This window comes from Rutidosis leptorrhynchoides, chromosome 2, assembly GCF_046630445.1.
Source record: "Rutidosis leptorrhynchoides isolate AG116_Rl617_1_P2 chromosome 2, CSIRO_AGI_Rlap_v1, whole genome shotgun sequence".
Lineage (NCBI taxonomy): Eukaryota > Viridiplantae > Streptophyta > Magnoliopsida > Asterales > Asteraceae > Rutidosis > Rutidosis leptorrhynchoides.
The window spans coordinates 79,804,468-79,817,887 of NC_092334.1; the positions used below are offsets into that span (position 1 = coordinate 79,804,468).

The window sequence follows — 13,420 nt, forward strand, 5'->3', positions numbered from 1 at the left end:
AAAATATCTCATAGAGATTTTAGTTTCATTTCGGTTCCATAATATTGCATAATTTATCGTAATTTTAGTATTTACATTTATCAATATTCTCTGCAGAAGGAATATTGATTTGTGGTTCTTCTTGAACACTTTCTCTTACCTCATTATCAGCTGATTTTCTTTTTCGAGGATTTTTATCTTCGGAACCAATTGATCTTCCACGTTTGATGCGTGGCAAAGACTCAACAGTGACATTATTGCCAGCTTTTGGAATTTCAGTTCGAGCTGGAGCATTTATCGCTGGTATATATGATTTAGTCACTTTTTTATATCTGTAAATGCATAAAGTAATTAATTTGCAAGTTCTTGCATATGCATTATTTTTGAACTTTCGTTTCACATTCTTTTGTGCGAGTTCAATATACCTTAATTGATGTTCACATCATGAAGCATCATTTTATTTTTTATTTTTATTTCTCCCCCTAATCTAGGGAACAATGTTTTATTAAAATGACAATCAGCAAAACGTGCTGTAAAAACATCACCCATCATGGGTTCAATATATCTTATGATTGAAGATGTTTTATATCCAAAATATATTATCATCTTTCTTTGAAGAACCATTTTATTGTGTTGTGGTGATACAATTGAAACATACACTGCACAACCAATGTTTTAAGGTAGAAAATATTTGGCTCTTGGCCAAAATCAAGTATTAAGTGAAAATATTTACGACTTCCACATGGTATAATGCGAATTAATGTCGCAGCATGTAAATTTACATGTCCACATATAAATATTGAGAGATTTGTACTCATTATCAATTGTCTAGTTATTAGCTGTAAGCGTTTATCTATTGATTCAGCTAAACCAATTTTGTGTATGCACATGAGCAACTGGATGTTCAACAACAATCCCTATAGATATATAATGATCATTAAATGCTTGAGATGTTAACTCACCAGCATTATCAAGTCTCATCCTTTTAATGGTGTAATCAGAATAATGTGTTCTCAATTTAATAATTTGTGCAAGAAACTTTGCAAATGCCATATTACGGCTTGATAACATACAAATATGAGACCATCCGCTAGATGCGTCTATTAGAACCATGAAATATCAAAATGGTTCACATGATGGATGAATTGGTTCATATATCTTACCTTGAATTCTTTCAAGAAACATTTGTGATTCTTTTTCACAATATACTTTTCATTAATCACCATATGTGCTTTCCATTAATCACCATATGTGTTTTTTTTTTTTTTTTTATAAATCACCATATGTGTTTTTTTTTAATCATATATCCTTTTTACCATATACGCTTTTAATCATATGCGCTGTGTTTTTCACCATATGCGCTTTTAATCATATGTGATTTTCATCATATGCGTTGTGCTTTTCATCATATTCGCTTTTTATCATATGCGCTTATCATATGCGATGCGCTTTTTATCATATGCGCTTTTTTATGTGAATAGTAAATTAATTAATTTCGCTTTACTATTCATATGAATTAATTTAGATTTACTATTTTGTTAATTGAGTAATATATATATACATCATATACTTGTGACTCCGAAGGCTCAAATGAATTTGACCATATAGTTATACGTTGTACCTTGCACATTAATTTTCAGTAGAAGCTTTAGATGCATATTATTTTCAGTAGAAGCTTTAGATGCACTTTTTTTTTTAATCACCAAATACCACAAACACTTTGTTTGCGTTTGTTCATAGTCATCAATGAAAACCATTTTCTTTAATTTTATTTTATACAATAAAATTAACGCATCATTATTCTTTTCAAAAACAATAATCTATTGTTATTGTTCACTTGTGCCATGTTTAACAACAAAAGTCAACAACCTCTGTCTTGTTTGTTGTGGCAACCAAAAACAACCTTTGCTTTTGTTACCGAGAATCCAAGACCAAAAAACAATTAATTTTTAATTAATCTTTTATCAAAACCATAAATGATTTTATTGATCTACGTTGATATGGCCATAAAGAATTGACGGCTGACCTACTTTTGTAAGTGTATTTCGGCTATCATCCCGAAAACGCACAACGACCTTTTTTTTTTTTATGAACTATTTGTTTCATATCTAGCTTAGGCAATTATTGTGAACATTTGGTCCCTATAAGAGCATTTATTTTTTAGACTTTTAGTTGATTTGTACTTGTCACAATTAGGGATAGCACCCGCGGGTCGTGGATGCGGATCCATTGGATCCATCACCCGTACCCGCGGATTTTTTTTAAGAGACATCCAATTGAACCCTTGTTCGTTGAAACAATTTGACTATATTTTTACTCCCCATTATTAAACGGGCCATTTTGATGCACACTCTTAAAAAAATAATTTATTTTTTAAGTTTTATTATTCAATCTCCTTTTTTTAACGGTCACGTTTTTAACAAAACATTTGACAAGTTTGGAAAAAAGTTTTTTATTGATTATCATCAAAAATTTTCTATTGTCACTCTACTGGATGGAATTATGACATACAACCAAAATTGCAACCCAACACTACATAAGAACAAAAAGGTTGTTTTTAATTAACATATGTATATGTGTTAAACTCGGAATAATAATAACTTATTTTAGAAAATTAACATAAGACATGTTGAAACATTTTTGTCACATTTAGCTCATCAAGTCTAATACTTATCATTGATAGATTTTATCACGTCTAGGAGATGTTTACTTTTTTCTTGTATTAAGTCCTACTTTCATTTACCTTTGTTTGGAAAAAAGTTTTTTTTTACTTTGCTTTCCCCCTTTCTGTAAAACTCATTTAAACACTTTCTTTATTTTTTTTTTTTAAAAAACTTCCTTTTTTTTACGTTACCCGTAAATTATAAATATATAAAAAAAACTTTTTGTTTAAATTATTTTTCTAGTTTTTAAAAGGCCACTTGACCAATTTTTTAATTCTTTCACAACACCTGATATCGTGATCGTGACCTTTCACCAAAGCAAGAGATATTCTTGATAAACTAAACACGGACTCGTGTTTGAAATTGTCGGCCACAAAAAAATTCATTTGATAAAAGTATATATTTTTTTTAATTATAGAAGGAGACCACTTCATTTTTAATACTTCATTTTTGACAAAAAGCTACTCCATTTTACCATTCCTTTTTTCTTCTTCTTATTTTAACTTTTAAGATTTACTTTTAATAAAAATACAAACTACTTTTTTGTATTTTAACTTTTAAGATTTACTTTTTAATAAAAATACAAACTACTTTTTTTATTTTAACTTTTAAGATTTACTTTTAATAAAAACACAAACTACTTTTTGTATTTTAACTTTTAAGATTTACTTTTAATAAAAATACAAACTACTTTTTGTATTTTAACTTTTAAGATTTACTTTTAATAAAAATACAAACTACTTTTTTTTATTTTAACTTTTAAGATTTACTTTTTAATAAAAATACAAACTACTTTTTTTATTTTAACTTTTAAGATTTACTTTTAATAAAAATACAAACTACTTTTTGTATTTTAACTTTTAAGATTTACTTTTAATAAAAATACAAACTACTTTTTCTTATTTTAACTTTTAAGATTTATAAATTTAAGAATAAACATTAGTATGCATGAAATAAATAATGATTAATTGCATAAGTAATCATAAATGTTAGATAACATATAAAGACCCCATCGTATTCGTATTGATCGGAATTAATCTCGACCCATGGTACCGTGTTGTCAAATGACGTGTTGCGTACATAAAGTACCGTGTTGTCAAATGACGTGTTGCGTACAATCATGAGGTCTTATTAACATAAATATAAATGTTAGTGAAGTTAATAAGAGTTAGATTACAGAAAATATAATTCAGGCGGTATAACCGACCATATATAACTTAAATAACATAAATATAAATGTTAGTGAAGTAAGTTAATAAGAGTTAGATTACAGAAAATATAATTCAGGCGGTATAACTGACCATATATAACTTAAATAACATAAATATAAATGTTAGTGAAGTTAATAAAAGTTAGTAAACATAAATGATAGTTAGGCGACAGTGTCGACCATATATAATTTAGGTGGCAGAGCCAACCATATAATAAGAACAATACAAATGCACTAAGAACTTAATAAAAATTAGTAGTTCAAAATGTTAGTAGTCCAAAATTTGATATGTCCGAGTCTGAAAATTATTAATAATTTCATACCTTGATTAGTGACTCGTGATCGTTTGAGATATCCTTTGATTACACTAAGCTCTTCGTGCTGATAACGTGTTATAATTCAGTAGGCTTATAACTACCTTTGTTGGTTATAAGAACAAAGAGAGAAAAAGAGAGAAGAAGGAGAGAAGAAATATTGATATTGATATTTCAAGAGAAATGGTGCACCTTAAATGGTTACCATACATGTCTATTTATAGTATAAAATATTACTATACAAGAAATATAATAATAATAAAATTAACATCCAATCTAGATATTTTAGAACACAATCTAGATATTTTATAACATAATTATTATATTGTTGCTGCTGTTGTTTTTTTTGTACTGATCACGATCACAAATTAATTTGTCACCGGCCATCATCAGCAACACTCGACCTACTTGTGAATTGTGATTAATCAACGATCACCGACTTGTAATGCCGGAGCCGAATGTGAATTTGGGTCCGATCATCGGAATATTGAGCCATCCAAGCGACGGTGCTTCCGGTAGACTTAATAAGTCAACAAATGTTTCATATATAGCTGCTTCTTATGTCAAGTTCGTTGAATCTGCTGGTGCTAGAGTTTTTCCACTCATTTATAACGAACATCCAGAGACTCTTCAAACTGTAAGAAATTACTTTTTTTTTTTTTTGCTTTACTAATTGTTGAAATTGAAACATTATTTTACATTACTTACAAGCATTTTTTTAATTGAACATATATATAGTTGAGAAACTGGATTTATAGGAGCTAGAAATTTAACTTAAACTTGCACATTTGGGGATTACAGAAGCTTAATCTGGTGAATGGAGTGCTTTTCACTGGTGGATGGGCTAAGAAAGGGTTATATACTGAAGTTCTTGAGGCTATTTTTAAGGTAAGCTCATTTTTAACCTTGTGTTAGTTCATGTGGTAGTGACCTGCCTCTCTGCTAAGAGATCGGGAGTTTGACTCCCGTGGGATGCAGCATTGCACCCAAGGGTGCCTTCCGTGAATCGCGTTGCGCGGGCAGTACGGAGGGGGTTTTACCGCTCATGCCCTCGGATTGGGCCGGGTTTCCTCATGGGTAGCAGTTGGGGGTGGGTTATGCAACTACGGGAGATGAACGCATGGGTGGTTTAGTCCCCTTGGGTGATCCCGAACTGCTATTAAAAAAATAATACTATAAAAAATTCAACATATCTTTAAAGCACATTATTTATACACTTCGTATCGAATGAGACTCGTACTCACAAACAATTAGTTAATGGGTTACCACTAGAGGTGCCAAATGGGCGGTCAGGTTGGTTTTGGTAACGGGTCAAATGGGCTCTGATGACCCTATAGTTGATGGGATTAAATACTCCTACACCAATATGCCAAATGCCCTTTTTCATATGATTAACAAATTGATATCTTCATTAGCTATTTGTAATAAAAGATGCAGTTAAGGCCCTTTTGATGATTGTTTATTGATATCAATTTGGTGCAGCAAGTCCTGAAGAAGAATGATGCAGGAGACCATTTTCCTTTATTTGCCATCTGCTTAGGTTTTGAACTCATAACTATGATCATTAGCAAAGTAAGTGATGCTTACTTATTAATTATTGATCGATTATGTACGTCGTTTTCACTAATAACTCAATTATGGATGATGATTCGGTATATCTTTTCTTGAGCATTCTGCTAGAGGTATTGCTAGAAATAATAAAAATAAAAATAACATTCAACCAGTGACATAAGATATTTATTTTGCATTTCAAGCTAAATACCTTATGCAGCTTTCTTTCATTATTTCCCCAAAATTTAAAAGTCTGTTAATGACTTCTCTCTAATTTCTAGCATTGACATTAACAAAGTTATTCATCTCATAATGCTTATTGTGGTATGCTCAATTTTAGATGTAATTATTTATTTGTACTTCCAAGTTACCAGGATGATAATATACTTGAAAGGTTTAGCGGATCACATCATGCATCTACACTTCAATTAGTGAAAAACGTTAACATCGAAGAAACAATGTTTCAAAGGTATTAAGGAGTTTTTGTACTTTCAAAGGTCCTGTCTGTTGACGTTATGTTGATGGTTGTGTTATAGTATACAGGTTTTCGACTGATTTGCTTGCAAAGTTAAGTACCGATTGCCTGGTTATGCACCACCATAAAGTGAGTTATTATCTTTGGTTGTATAAACCCTGAAAGTTTGTGTGATAAATTGTGCAAATATTTGTCTTAACCGTTTCTATTTTCCTCATTAACAGTATGGTATATCGCCAGAAAGATTTCAAGGAAATGTTAACTTGTCCAATTTCTTTAAGATTTTGACAACTAGTACCGATAAAGATAACAAGGTGCATAACTTATTTAGATTGTTTTACTTATTTGATTGTTTAATAGACCATATTTTTATTGTGTATGATACCAAATTAAACTTTACATCAGGTTTATGTATCAACAGTTCAATCACATATTTATCCAGTGACTGCAGTCCAATGGCACCCAGAGGTACTTCGGGTCTTGTAAAAAGATGTTCATGCTTGTTTTTATCTTTAGCAACTCTTTTTCATGTTGGTTTACTTTTTTTTTTTTTTTTTTTTCTCCTGAGTTTGCCTCTGTTTTCATTTGCCTTATTCTGGAGGGGTGTCTGATTACATGTCTCCTAGAAATAGACCAATTTTCAAATTAAGTGGTAGATTAAGTGACAAAGAAACATCAACTTTACTTACTGAATTAAGATAAGAGTTGTACAAAAACAGACCATTAAGTGGTTAGTAAACAGACCCTAAGAACGATGTTTTCATATTGTATGTTGCAGAAAAATGCTTTTGAATGGGGCTTACCCATGATACCACATTCAGACGACGCAATTCAAGTGACTCAGCACTTTGCAAACTTTTTTGTGAGGTACCATTTTGCAATTGTTGCAGATCTAAAGATCTTTAATTTTATAAATTTTATTTACTAGTTACTAATTACCACTTATGAATTTGAAGTGAGGCTCGAAAATCTTTAAACTGACCACCAGTTCGAAAAGTGTTGGACAATCTTATTTACAATTACAAGCCCACTTATTGTGGGAAGGCCGGGTAAGGTTTTTTATACTTATGTGCTCCTTGTGAATTAAAGCTGTTAGTTTTTGTGGATTTATTTATTGTTCGTTCTTAAATGTTTGTAGCTATGGGTACGATGAGGTATACATCTTTACAGAAAATGTTGCACGAATTTAGCTTGCTAATGTTGTATGGTGCAAACAATTAACCGAGGAAGGAGTATGACATCATTACTCTGAAATTAGTTTGTAAATGTTATCTGGTGCATTAAGTTGAAGGTTTGTAAATATCTGGATTGTAACTATTTGATCAACATAAATTGAATAGTTACCTTTTGTGATTGAACTCAAATCAAATGGTTCTATGTATATAGTATGAGCTTTGTATCCTCTTTCCAAATGTTATATGCCATGTTTACATATCTTTGCTTTATATATTTATGTATAGTAGCCCCTTCTTTTTTATATTATTTATTTTCCACGAAAACACAATAATATAAATAAACGGATTCGAATATCAATAAGGTACACAATCAATACAAGAAGAATCAGAAAACTAGCCTAGTCAACATACACACTAAGTCACTAACCAAATGAACCATAAATTAGCACTACCATAACTGCTAGCAGTTAGCACTATATACTCTGTCAACAATGTTTACTTTAATTTGCACTCAACACATAATTTTGACAGAATCATGACTAAAACATTTAGACAGATCAAGTCTAATTGTTCAGTATACGTTTTAATTAGTAATTGATTTGTTAAAATGTACAGTAGTCATATCGCTTTTGTTTGTTTAATCGTTCCGCTTGGTGAGTTGGTTGCCTTAATGCAGAAACATTCACTCTGCTGTTCAAAAGCATCATTAATTTAATGTATGATGAAAATAATGACTGTATTCTTCTGTAAGTATGAGTCATTAGAACCATTTAAACTTTATAGTTTACATAAAGAATTTATCTGTGTCAAGCTGGGTCTTATCTCGGTAACTAGATTCGAGTTAAAATCTATTTATTTCCTTTTTTTTTTTTTAGTTCTGATTTTGTTTCTGAATTTTTTATAATACAAGTATACGATACGACAAGATGTTTGGATCAATTCAATACATAATGATTCAAATATATGTAAGTGATTCAAAAAGAAGAATCGTGTAAATTGATCATACCTGTCCGCATCAGCATTATATCTTCAAATAATATAATATGGATTTGATTTGACCAAGACTTGAATGCATCTTATATGAAAAGGTATAAGAAGACTTTATCTTTGTTTTACTTCGTCCTCAATATTTTTTTTTATTTTATCTTGGTGAAATACTAAGTCACCATATGCTAGCTTCATGTTTCATTGATTTACTATAAAAGCAGTACCAAGTTACACACTTTTTCTCATAAACTCCTTAAGTTACTAATAAAGTTCATTGCATAACAAGTTCTTCACTCTGATTTCATTAATGGCGAGTCATTTGCTTATATTTGGTCTCTTATTGACAGCTTGTTCATTCGCTTTAGCTTCGGACCCTAGTCCTCTTCAAGACTTTTGTGTGGCTGACGCAAATAGCACAGGTAAAAACATTTTAAAAAGTTACAAATATATAGAAATATACTATATTATCTACTTGCTAACGAGTTTTGGATTTCGTTGTCACAGTTTTGGTGAATGGTGTGGTTTGCAAAGATCCGAAAGTTGTGACAGCAGATGATTTCCTTTTTAAAGGGCTCAACGTTATGGGAAACACGTCGAATGCAGTTGGGTCTATTGTGACTCCTGTGACTGTAGTACAATTAAACGGACTCAACACTTTAGGAATCTCGATGGCTCGTATTGACTTTGCTCCATGGGGTCTTAACCCTCCACACACGCACCCTCGAGCTACTGAAATCTTGACTGTTATTGAAGGAAGTATTTTGGTCGGTTTTGTGACATCTAACCCTGAAAACCGTCTCATCACAAAACTACTTCAAAAGGGAGATGTTTTCGTGTTCCCACAAGGTCTAATTCATTTTCAGCAAAACGTTGGAAATGGATATGCTGTTGCTATTGCAGCATTGAGTAGTCAGAATCCAGGTGTCATTACGATTGCAAATGCTGTGTTTGGATCAAACCCGGATATCAGTGCAGATATTCTTGCAAAGGCCTTTCAAGTTAACGCTAACGTGATTAGTCAAATTCAATCCAAGTTTTAAGCATTTATGTGATGATGCATAACTATCGATTTTGTTTGAATTACTTATTTTAATCTTAATGTTAGTAATATGGTTTGTCTTGTCCTGTAATATGTACAAATGAGTCAGTAAATATTTATGATTTGTATTAAGATTTGAGATCAATCCCATTCTATAACTAATCTACCGGAGGATCTAAACTCAAACAGTTGCATAGTTATATTAAAAAATGCTCCTCTTATAACACAATGACTAAAACATCCAGGCAGACCAAGTCTAATTGTTCACTCTTTGTTTTAGTATATAACTGATTTGTTAAAATTCATATCAGTACACAATCCACTGTTTTCGTTTGTTTACTCGTTCCATTTGGTGAGTTGTTTGCTTTGATGCAGAAAAATCTACCCTGCTGTTCAAAAGCAACATATGAAAAAAGTTACTGTAATATTCTACAGTTTTGAGTCATTAGAACTATTTATACTTTTTAGTTTATATTATATCCGACAAACAGTTCTATGAGTCATTAGAATAATTTATAATTTGTTGTTTATATTATACCTAACAAACGGGTGAGATTGAGTCAAGGATCAAATGGGTTTGGTCAAAAAGGGTCATGGGTCTAAACGGGTAAGCTTTTAAATGGGATGAATGGATTGGGTTGAGAGTTGAGACACAGGTCGGGTTAGGCCGGGTTAGGCCTGGTTTGGTCGAGAGTTGAGACCCATTTTTCATCTTAAACTTTTGGGTCGGGTTGGGTCGAGACCCATTGTCAGTTTTTCAGATTCGCGTTTCGCAATTCAGTTTCAGTTTCACGTTACGGTTTTCATTTTATCGATTCAGTTTTACGTTCAATTTCATGTTTCAGTTCTCAGTTCCGTGTTTCAGTTTTCAGTTTCGCATTTTAGTTTTAGATTTGCATTTCAGTTTTCAAATTCGCGTTTCAGTTTAATTTTCACTTACGCGTTTCAGTTTTCATTTTCACTTTACCGTTTCACGTTTTCTGCTTCTCTTTTCAGCTTCAACATTTGCGTCCCGCATTTCAGTATTCAGTTTTTGTATTTTACGTTTGAATTTCAGTTTAATTTCATGTTTTAGTTTCGCGCATAGCTTTGGAATATTTAGTTTCGCGTTTCCGATTTTAGAGTCACGTTTTATTTTGCAGTCGCGTTCCACCTTTGAGTTTTTAGTTTTGCGTTTCAATTTTTAGTTTCACGTTTCAGTTTTTTAGTTTCACGTTTTAGTTTTGCGTTTCAAAATTTTGCGAAATTGAAAACTGAAACAGCGTTTCAAAACGAGAAATAGAACATTGATTGGGAAATTTAAAAATTAAATTCGAATCAAAAAATTGAAACGTGAACTGTAAGCTGAAAAGTATCACACCCCCAATTAGGGCTTGGGTGAAATGTGACTTAATATCAAAATATACCAACATATTATATAAACGAGAACAAATCTAAATGATTAAATTAACTTGAATGAGTACGCAGCGGAAAAATGAAATGTCATTACAATCGTAAATAAATAATTGTTCAAATGCAAAAGTAAAATATGCGATAATCTCTTGATTCTATGTCCAAGTAGTATCACATAAGCAGTAGGTAGGTAAGCTTGAATCAAACAGCACCTGAGACAAAACATGCTAAAGTGTCAACCAAAAAGGTTGAGTGAAGTTCATAGGTTTAACAAAAGTTTGATCGTTGTTTTAGACCACAAGACTTAGTTTGTAAAGTTGATCTCGCAAGATCAAAAGTTATGCCAATGCGTGATATTTAGACTAAACATTCAAGTTTGCCCCATGACAAGTTAGTTCTCCTTGTCGGTTAAATTTCATTATCAAGTAATACAAAGACTTAGTCAAATGTATCGGGGACGTTACTCCCGATAGGCCTACCCCCAATAATTAAGCATGCCGCAGCACTTAAAAATATCACTGTAGAGACTTAGTTGTACATAGCCGGGTATAGCATAGTTTAAGTAGTTTGGTACTTGTGTCTAAAGTGTAAAAAGTAAAAACAGCATGTGTCTCACCCTAAAAGTAAGTAAGTAAATTTGCTAGCAATAAAGAGGGGCTATGAATTCACCTTAGTAAGTAGAGAGAGAGTTATTCCTCGGAATAGAGAGTTGAACGAGTGAGTAGGAAAGTCAACCTATTGACATTTAAGGGTAGTTAAGTGTTTTGCCCATGTTTGAGTTTAAGTACGTGTTTATGTATAGTTTGTTTCACTAAATTTCTGTCCCTAGTAAGTTTCTATACTTAGAAAGTTTCTACTTAAAGAGTGTTTTCCATTTTAGGATACTTGTCGTATTAGATCAGCTTCCAATCACCCCTTTCCCTTCGAATGGCCATTTGAGATCTAGGGGCTTGAGCCATAGGACCCTTTAAATCGGAAGTCCAAACCCTCTGCCTAGAGTCTCATAGAACCATTCGTCAAGAAAGTTCGAAGATCTATACATCTCTAATACATATCCCAAAACGTTCTTAAGTGTTATAATATAAGTAGTAGGTTATAGGTGCTAGTAATAGTAATAGTGTATATATGTTAATAGTAGTATTAGGGTTTCATTAATTAGAGTTAGTTAATTAAAGTAGTAATAAATAATTAGGGTTTAGTAATTAATGTTCTAGGGTTTCATAAATACCTAGGGTTTAGATTTAATTAATTAGGGTTTTAATAAAACTAGGGTTTTGATTAAAGTAGATAGTTTAGGTATAATTAGGGTTTAAAGTTTTAGTATGTATATGTATATGTAATCGTGTGTGTATATATATATATATATACATATATACATATATATATATATATATATATATATATATATATATATATATATATATATATATATATATATATATATATATATATATACAAAAAAATTAATTTTTACAAATATACATATATATGTATCGATTTATATGTATATGTATATATAATTATTTTGTTTCCTTAATTAAACACTAACAATCTTCCATGTAACAACCTAGGGTTTTAAGATCAAAGTTTTCCCCCTTTTTTTTTAGTCGACATTATACATACATACATATATTCATATTATTTTTTTTACATATATAGATCTAAGTTAGTTCTTATGTTTATGTGTTTATGATTTTATGTGAATATAGATTAAAACAAAGATCAAAGAATTAAGAAAAGAGATTAGGGTTTTATGTTTATACCTTTGAAGATTCAAGAAGACTAACAAAGAAAAGAAGAACTTGATGAAGATGGAAGATCAAAGGCTTGAATATCTTGAAGAACACCTTGAAGATTCTTGAAGAACACGGAACACTTGAAGATTTCTTGGAAACCCTAAGGATTTCGATGGTGGTGGGGGATTTTCGGTTTTGGCCGAAAATTGGAGAGGGAGAGAGAGATTTTTGAGTGAGGGATGTAATTATGATTTGGTACATGGAATGGTTTAGCCTAGGGGTCTATTTATAGGGAGGATAGGAGCATTCTAGAATTAGGGTTTTATAAGGAATTACTTAGGGAACAAGTTAGCTTGGAAAAAGGGTTAGGAAGGGATGCATGGGCCAAAATTTAGAGGGGTATATGGGTAATTTTACCCTTCCAAATTGGCTAGGGTTTTATGAGCAAGGGTTTTAATATTTTCACTTAAGTCCTTGTACTTTAATTTAGCTTAACAACCCTTAATTATTCAAGTTTATTCATTTTAATTACACAAGTCTTTTTAGTTATTTATTTACTCACAAAAGTTTATTAACTTATTATTTTTATTAGCTTGTCAATTAATGTACAAAGTTAATTATCGTATTTTATAATTCTTAACGCCTAACCTTTATCGATTAAAGTTTACTTATTAAGTTTAACTATTTTATTGGGCATTTAATAAGGAAAAGTATTGAATGAAAATATGAGAAATGTAGTATGGAAAAATGAGAGTCGTTATAGTACCTCCCCGTTATTGAAAACTTCGTCCCGAAGTTTTTAGGTAGTTTTCTCGTTTGCATTAGCTGTTGAGAAGAGATGGGGATATTTCCGTTTCATGTGGTATTTGCGTTCCCAGGTATATTCGGGGCCTCTACGC

The 13,420-nt window shown here is 31.3% G+C and overlaps 2 protein-coding genes across 3 annotated transcripts; both read left to right on the plus strand.

Annotated features, from left to right (window-relative positions):
* The first annotated feature begins 4,486 nt into the window (after positions 1–4,486).
* On the plus strand, positions 4,487–7,591 carry LOC139894346 (gamma-glutamyl hydrolase 2-like). Of its 2 annotated transcripts, XM_071877583.1 has the most exons (10): positions 4,487–4,803; positions 4,968–5,054; positions 5,649–5,738; positions 6,092–6,186; positions 6,261–6,321; positions 6,417–6,506; positions 6,598–6,660; positions 6,971–7,059; positions 7,149–7,241; positions 7,331–7,591. In XM_071877583.1, the coding sequence occupies exons 1-9, from the start codon at positions 4,612–4,614 to the stop codon at positions 7,171–7,173; spliced, it is 792 nt and encodes a 263-aa protein (XP_071733684.1). In that variant the 5' UTR covers positions 4,487–4,611; the 3' UTR covers positions 7,174–7,241; positions 7,331–7,591. The 2 variants fall into 2 exon arrangements, with proteins under 2 accessions (XP_071733684.1, XP_071733685.1); XM_071877584.1 differs by lacking the exons at positions 6,971–7,059; positions 7,149–7,241; positions 7,331–7,591 and having other exon boundaries at positions 6,614–6,660.
* A 1,032-nt stretch (positions 7,592–8,623) lies between these two features.
* On the plus strand, positions 8,624–9,496 carry LOC139894347 (putative germin-like protein 2-1). The gene is made up of 2 exons (XM_071877585.1): positions 8,624–8,773; positions 8,859–9,496. The coding sequence occupies exons 1-2, from the start codon at positions 8,662–8,664 to the stop codon at positions 9,392–9,394; spliced, it is 648 nt and encodes a 215-aa protein (XP_071733686.1). The 5' UTR covers positions 8,624–8,661; the 3' UTR covers positions 9,395–9,496.
* Positions 9,497–13,420: the final 3,924 nt, after the last annotated feature.

What these genes read in the sequence shown, in the direction of transcription:
- LOC139894346 (XM_071877583.1), top strand. Translation starts at nt 4,612, where the DNA reads ATGCCGGAGCCGAATGTGAATTTGGGTCCGATCATCGGAATATTGAGC. An exon ending in ATCCAGAGACTCTTCAAACT is followed by an intron (nt 4,804 to 4,967) that starts GTAAGAAATTAC and finishes TGGGGATTACAG; the next exon opens with AAGCTTAATCTGGTGAATGG. An exon ending in TTCTTGAGGCTATTTTTAAG is followed by an intron (nt 5,055 to 5,648) that starts GTAAGCTCATTT and finishes AATTTGGTGCAG; the next exon opens with CAAGTCCTGAAGAAGAATGA.
- LOC139894347 (XM_071877585.1), top strand. Translation starts at nt 8,662, where the DNA reads ATGGCGAGTCATTTGCTTATATTTGGTCTCTTATTGACAGCTTGTTCA. An exon ending in GGCTGACGCAAATAGCACAG is followed by an intron (nt 8,774 to 8,858) that starts GTAAAAACATTT and finishes TCGTTGTCACAG; the next exon opens with TTTTGGTGAATGGTGTGGTT.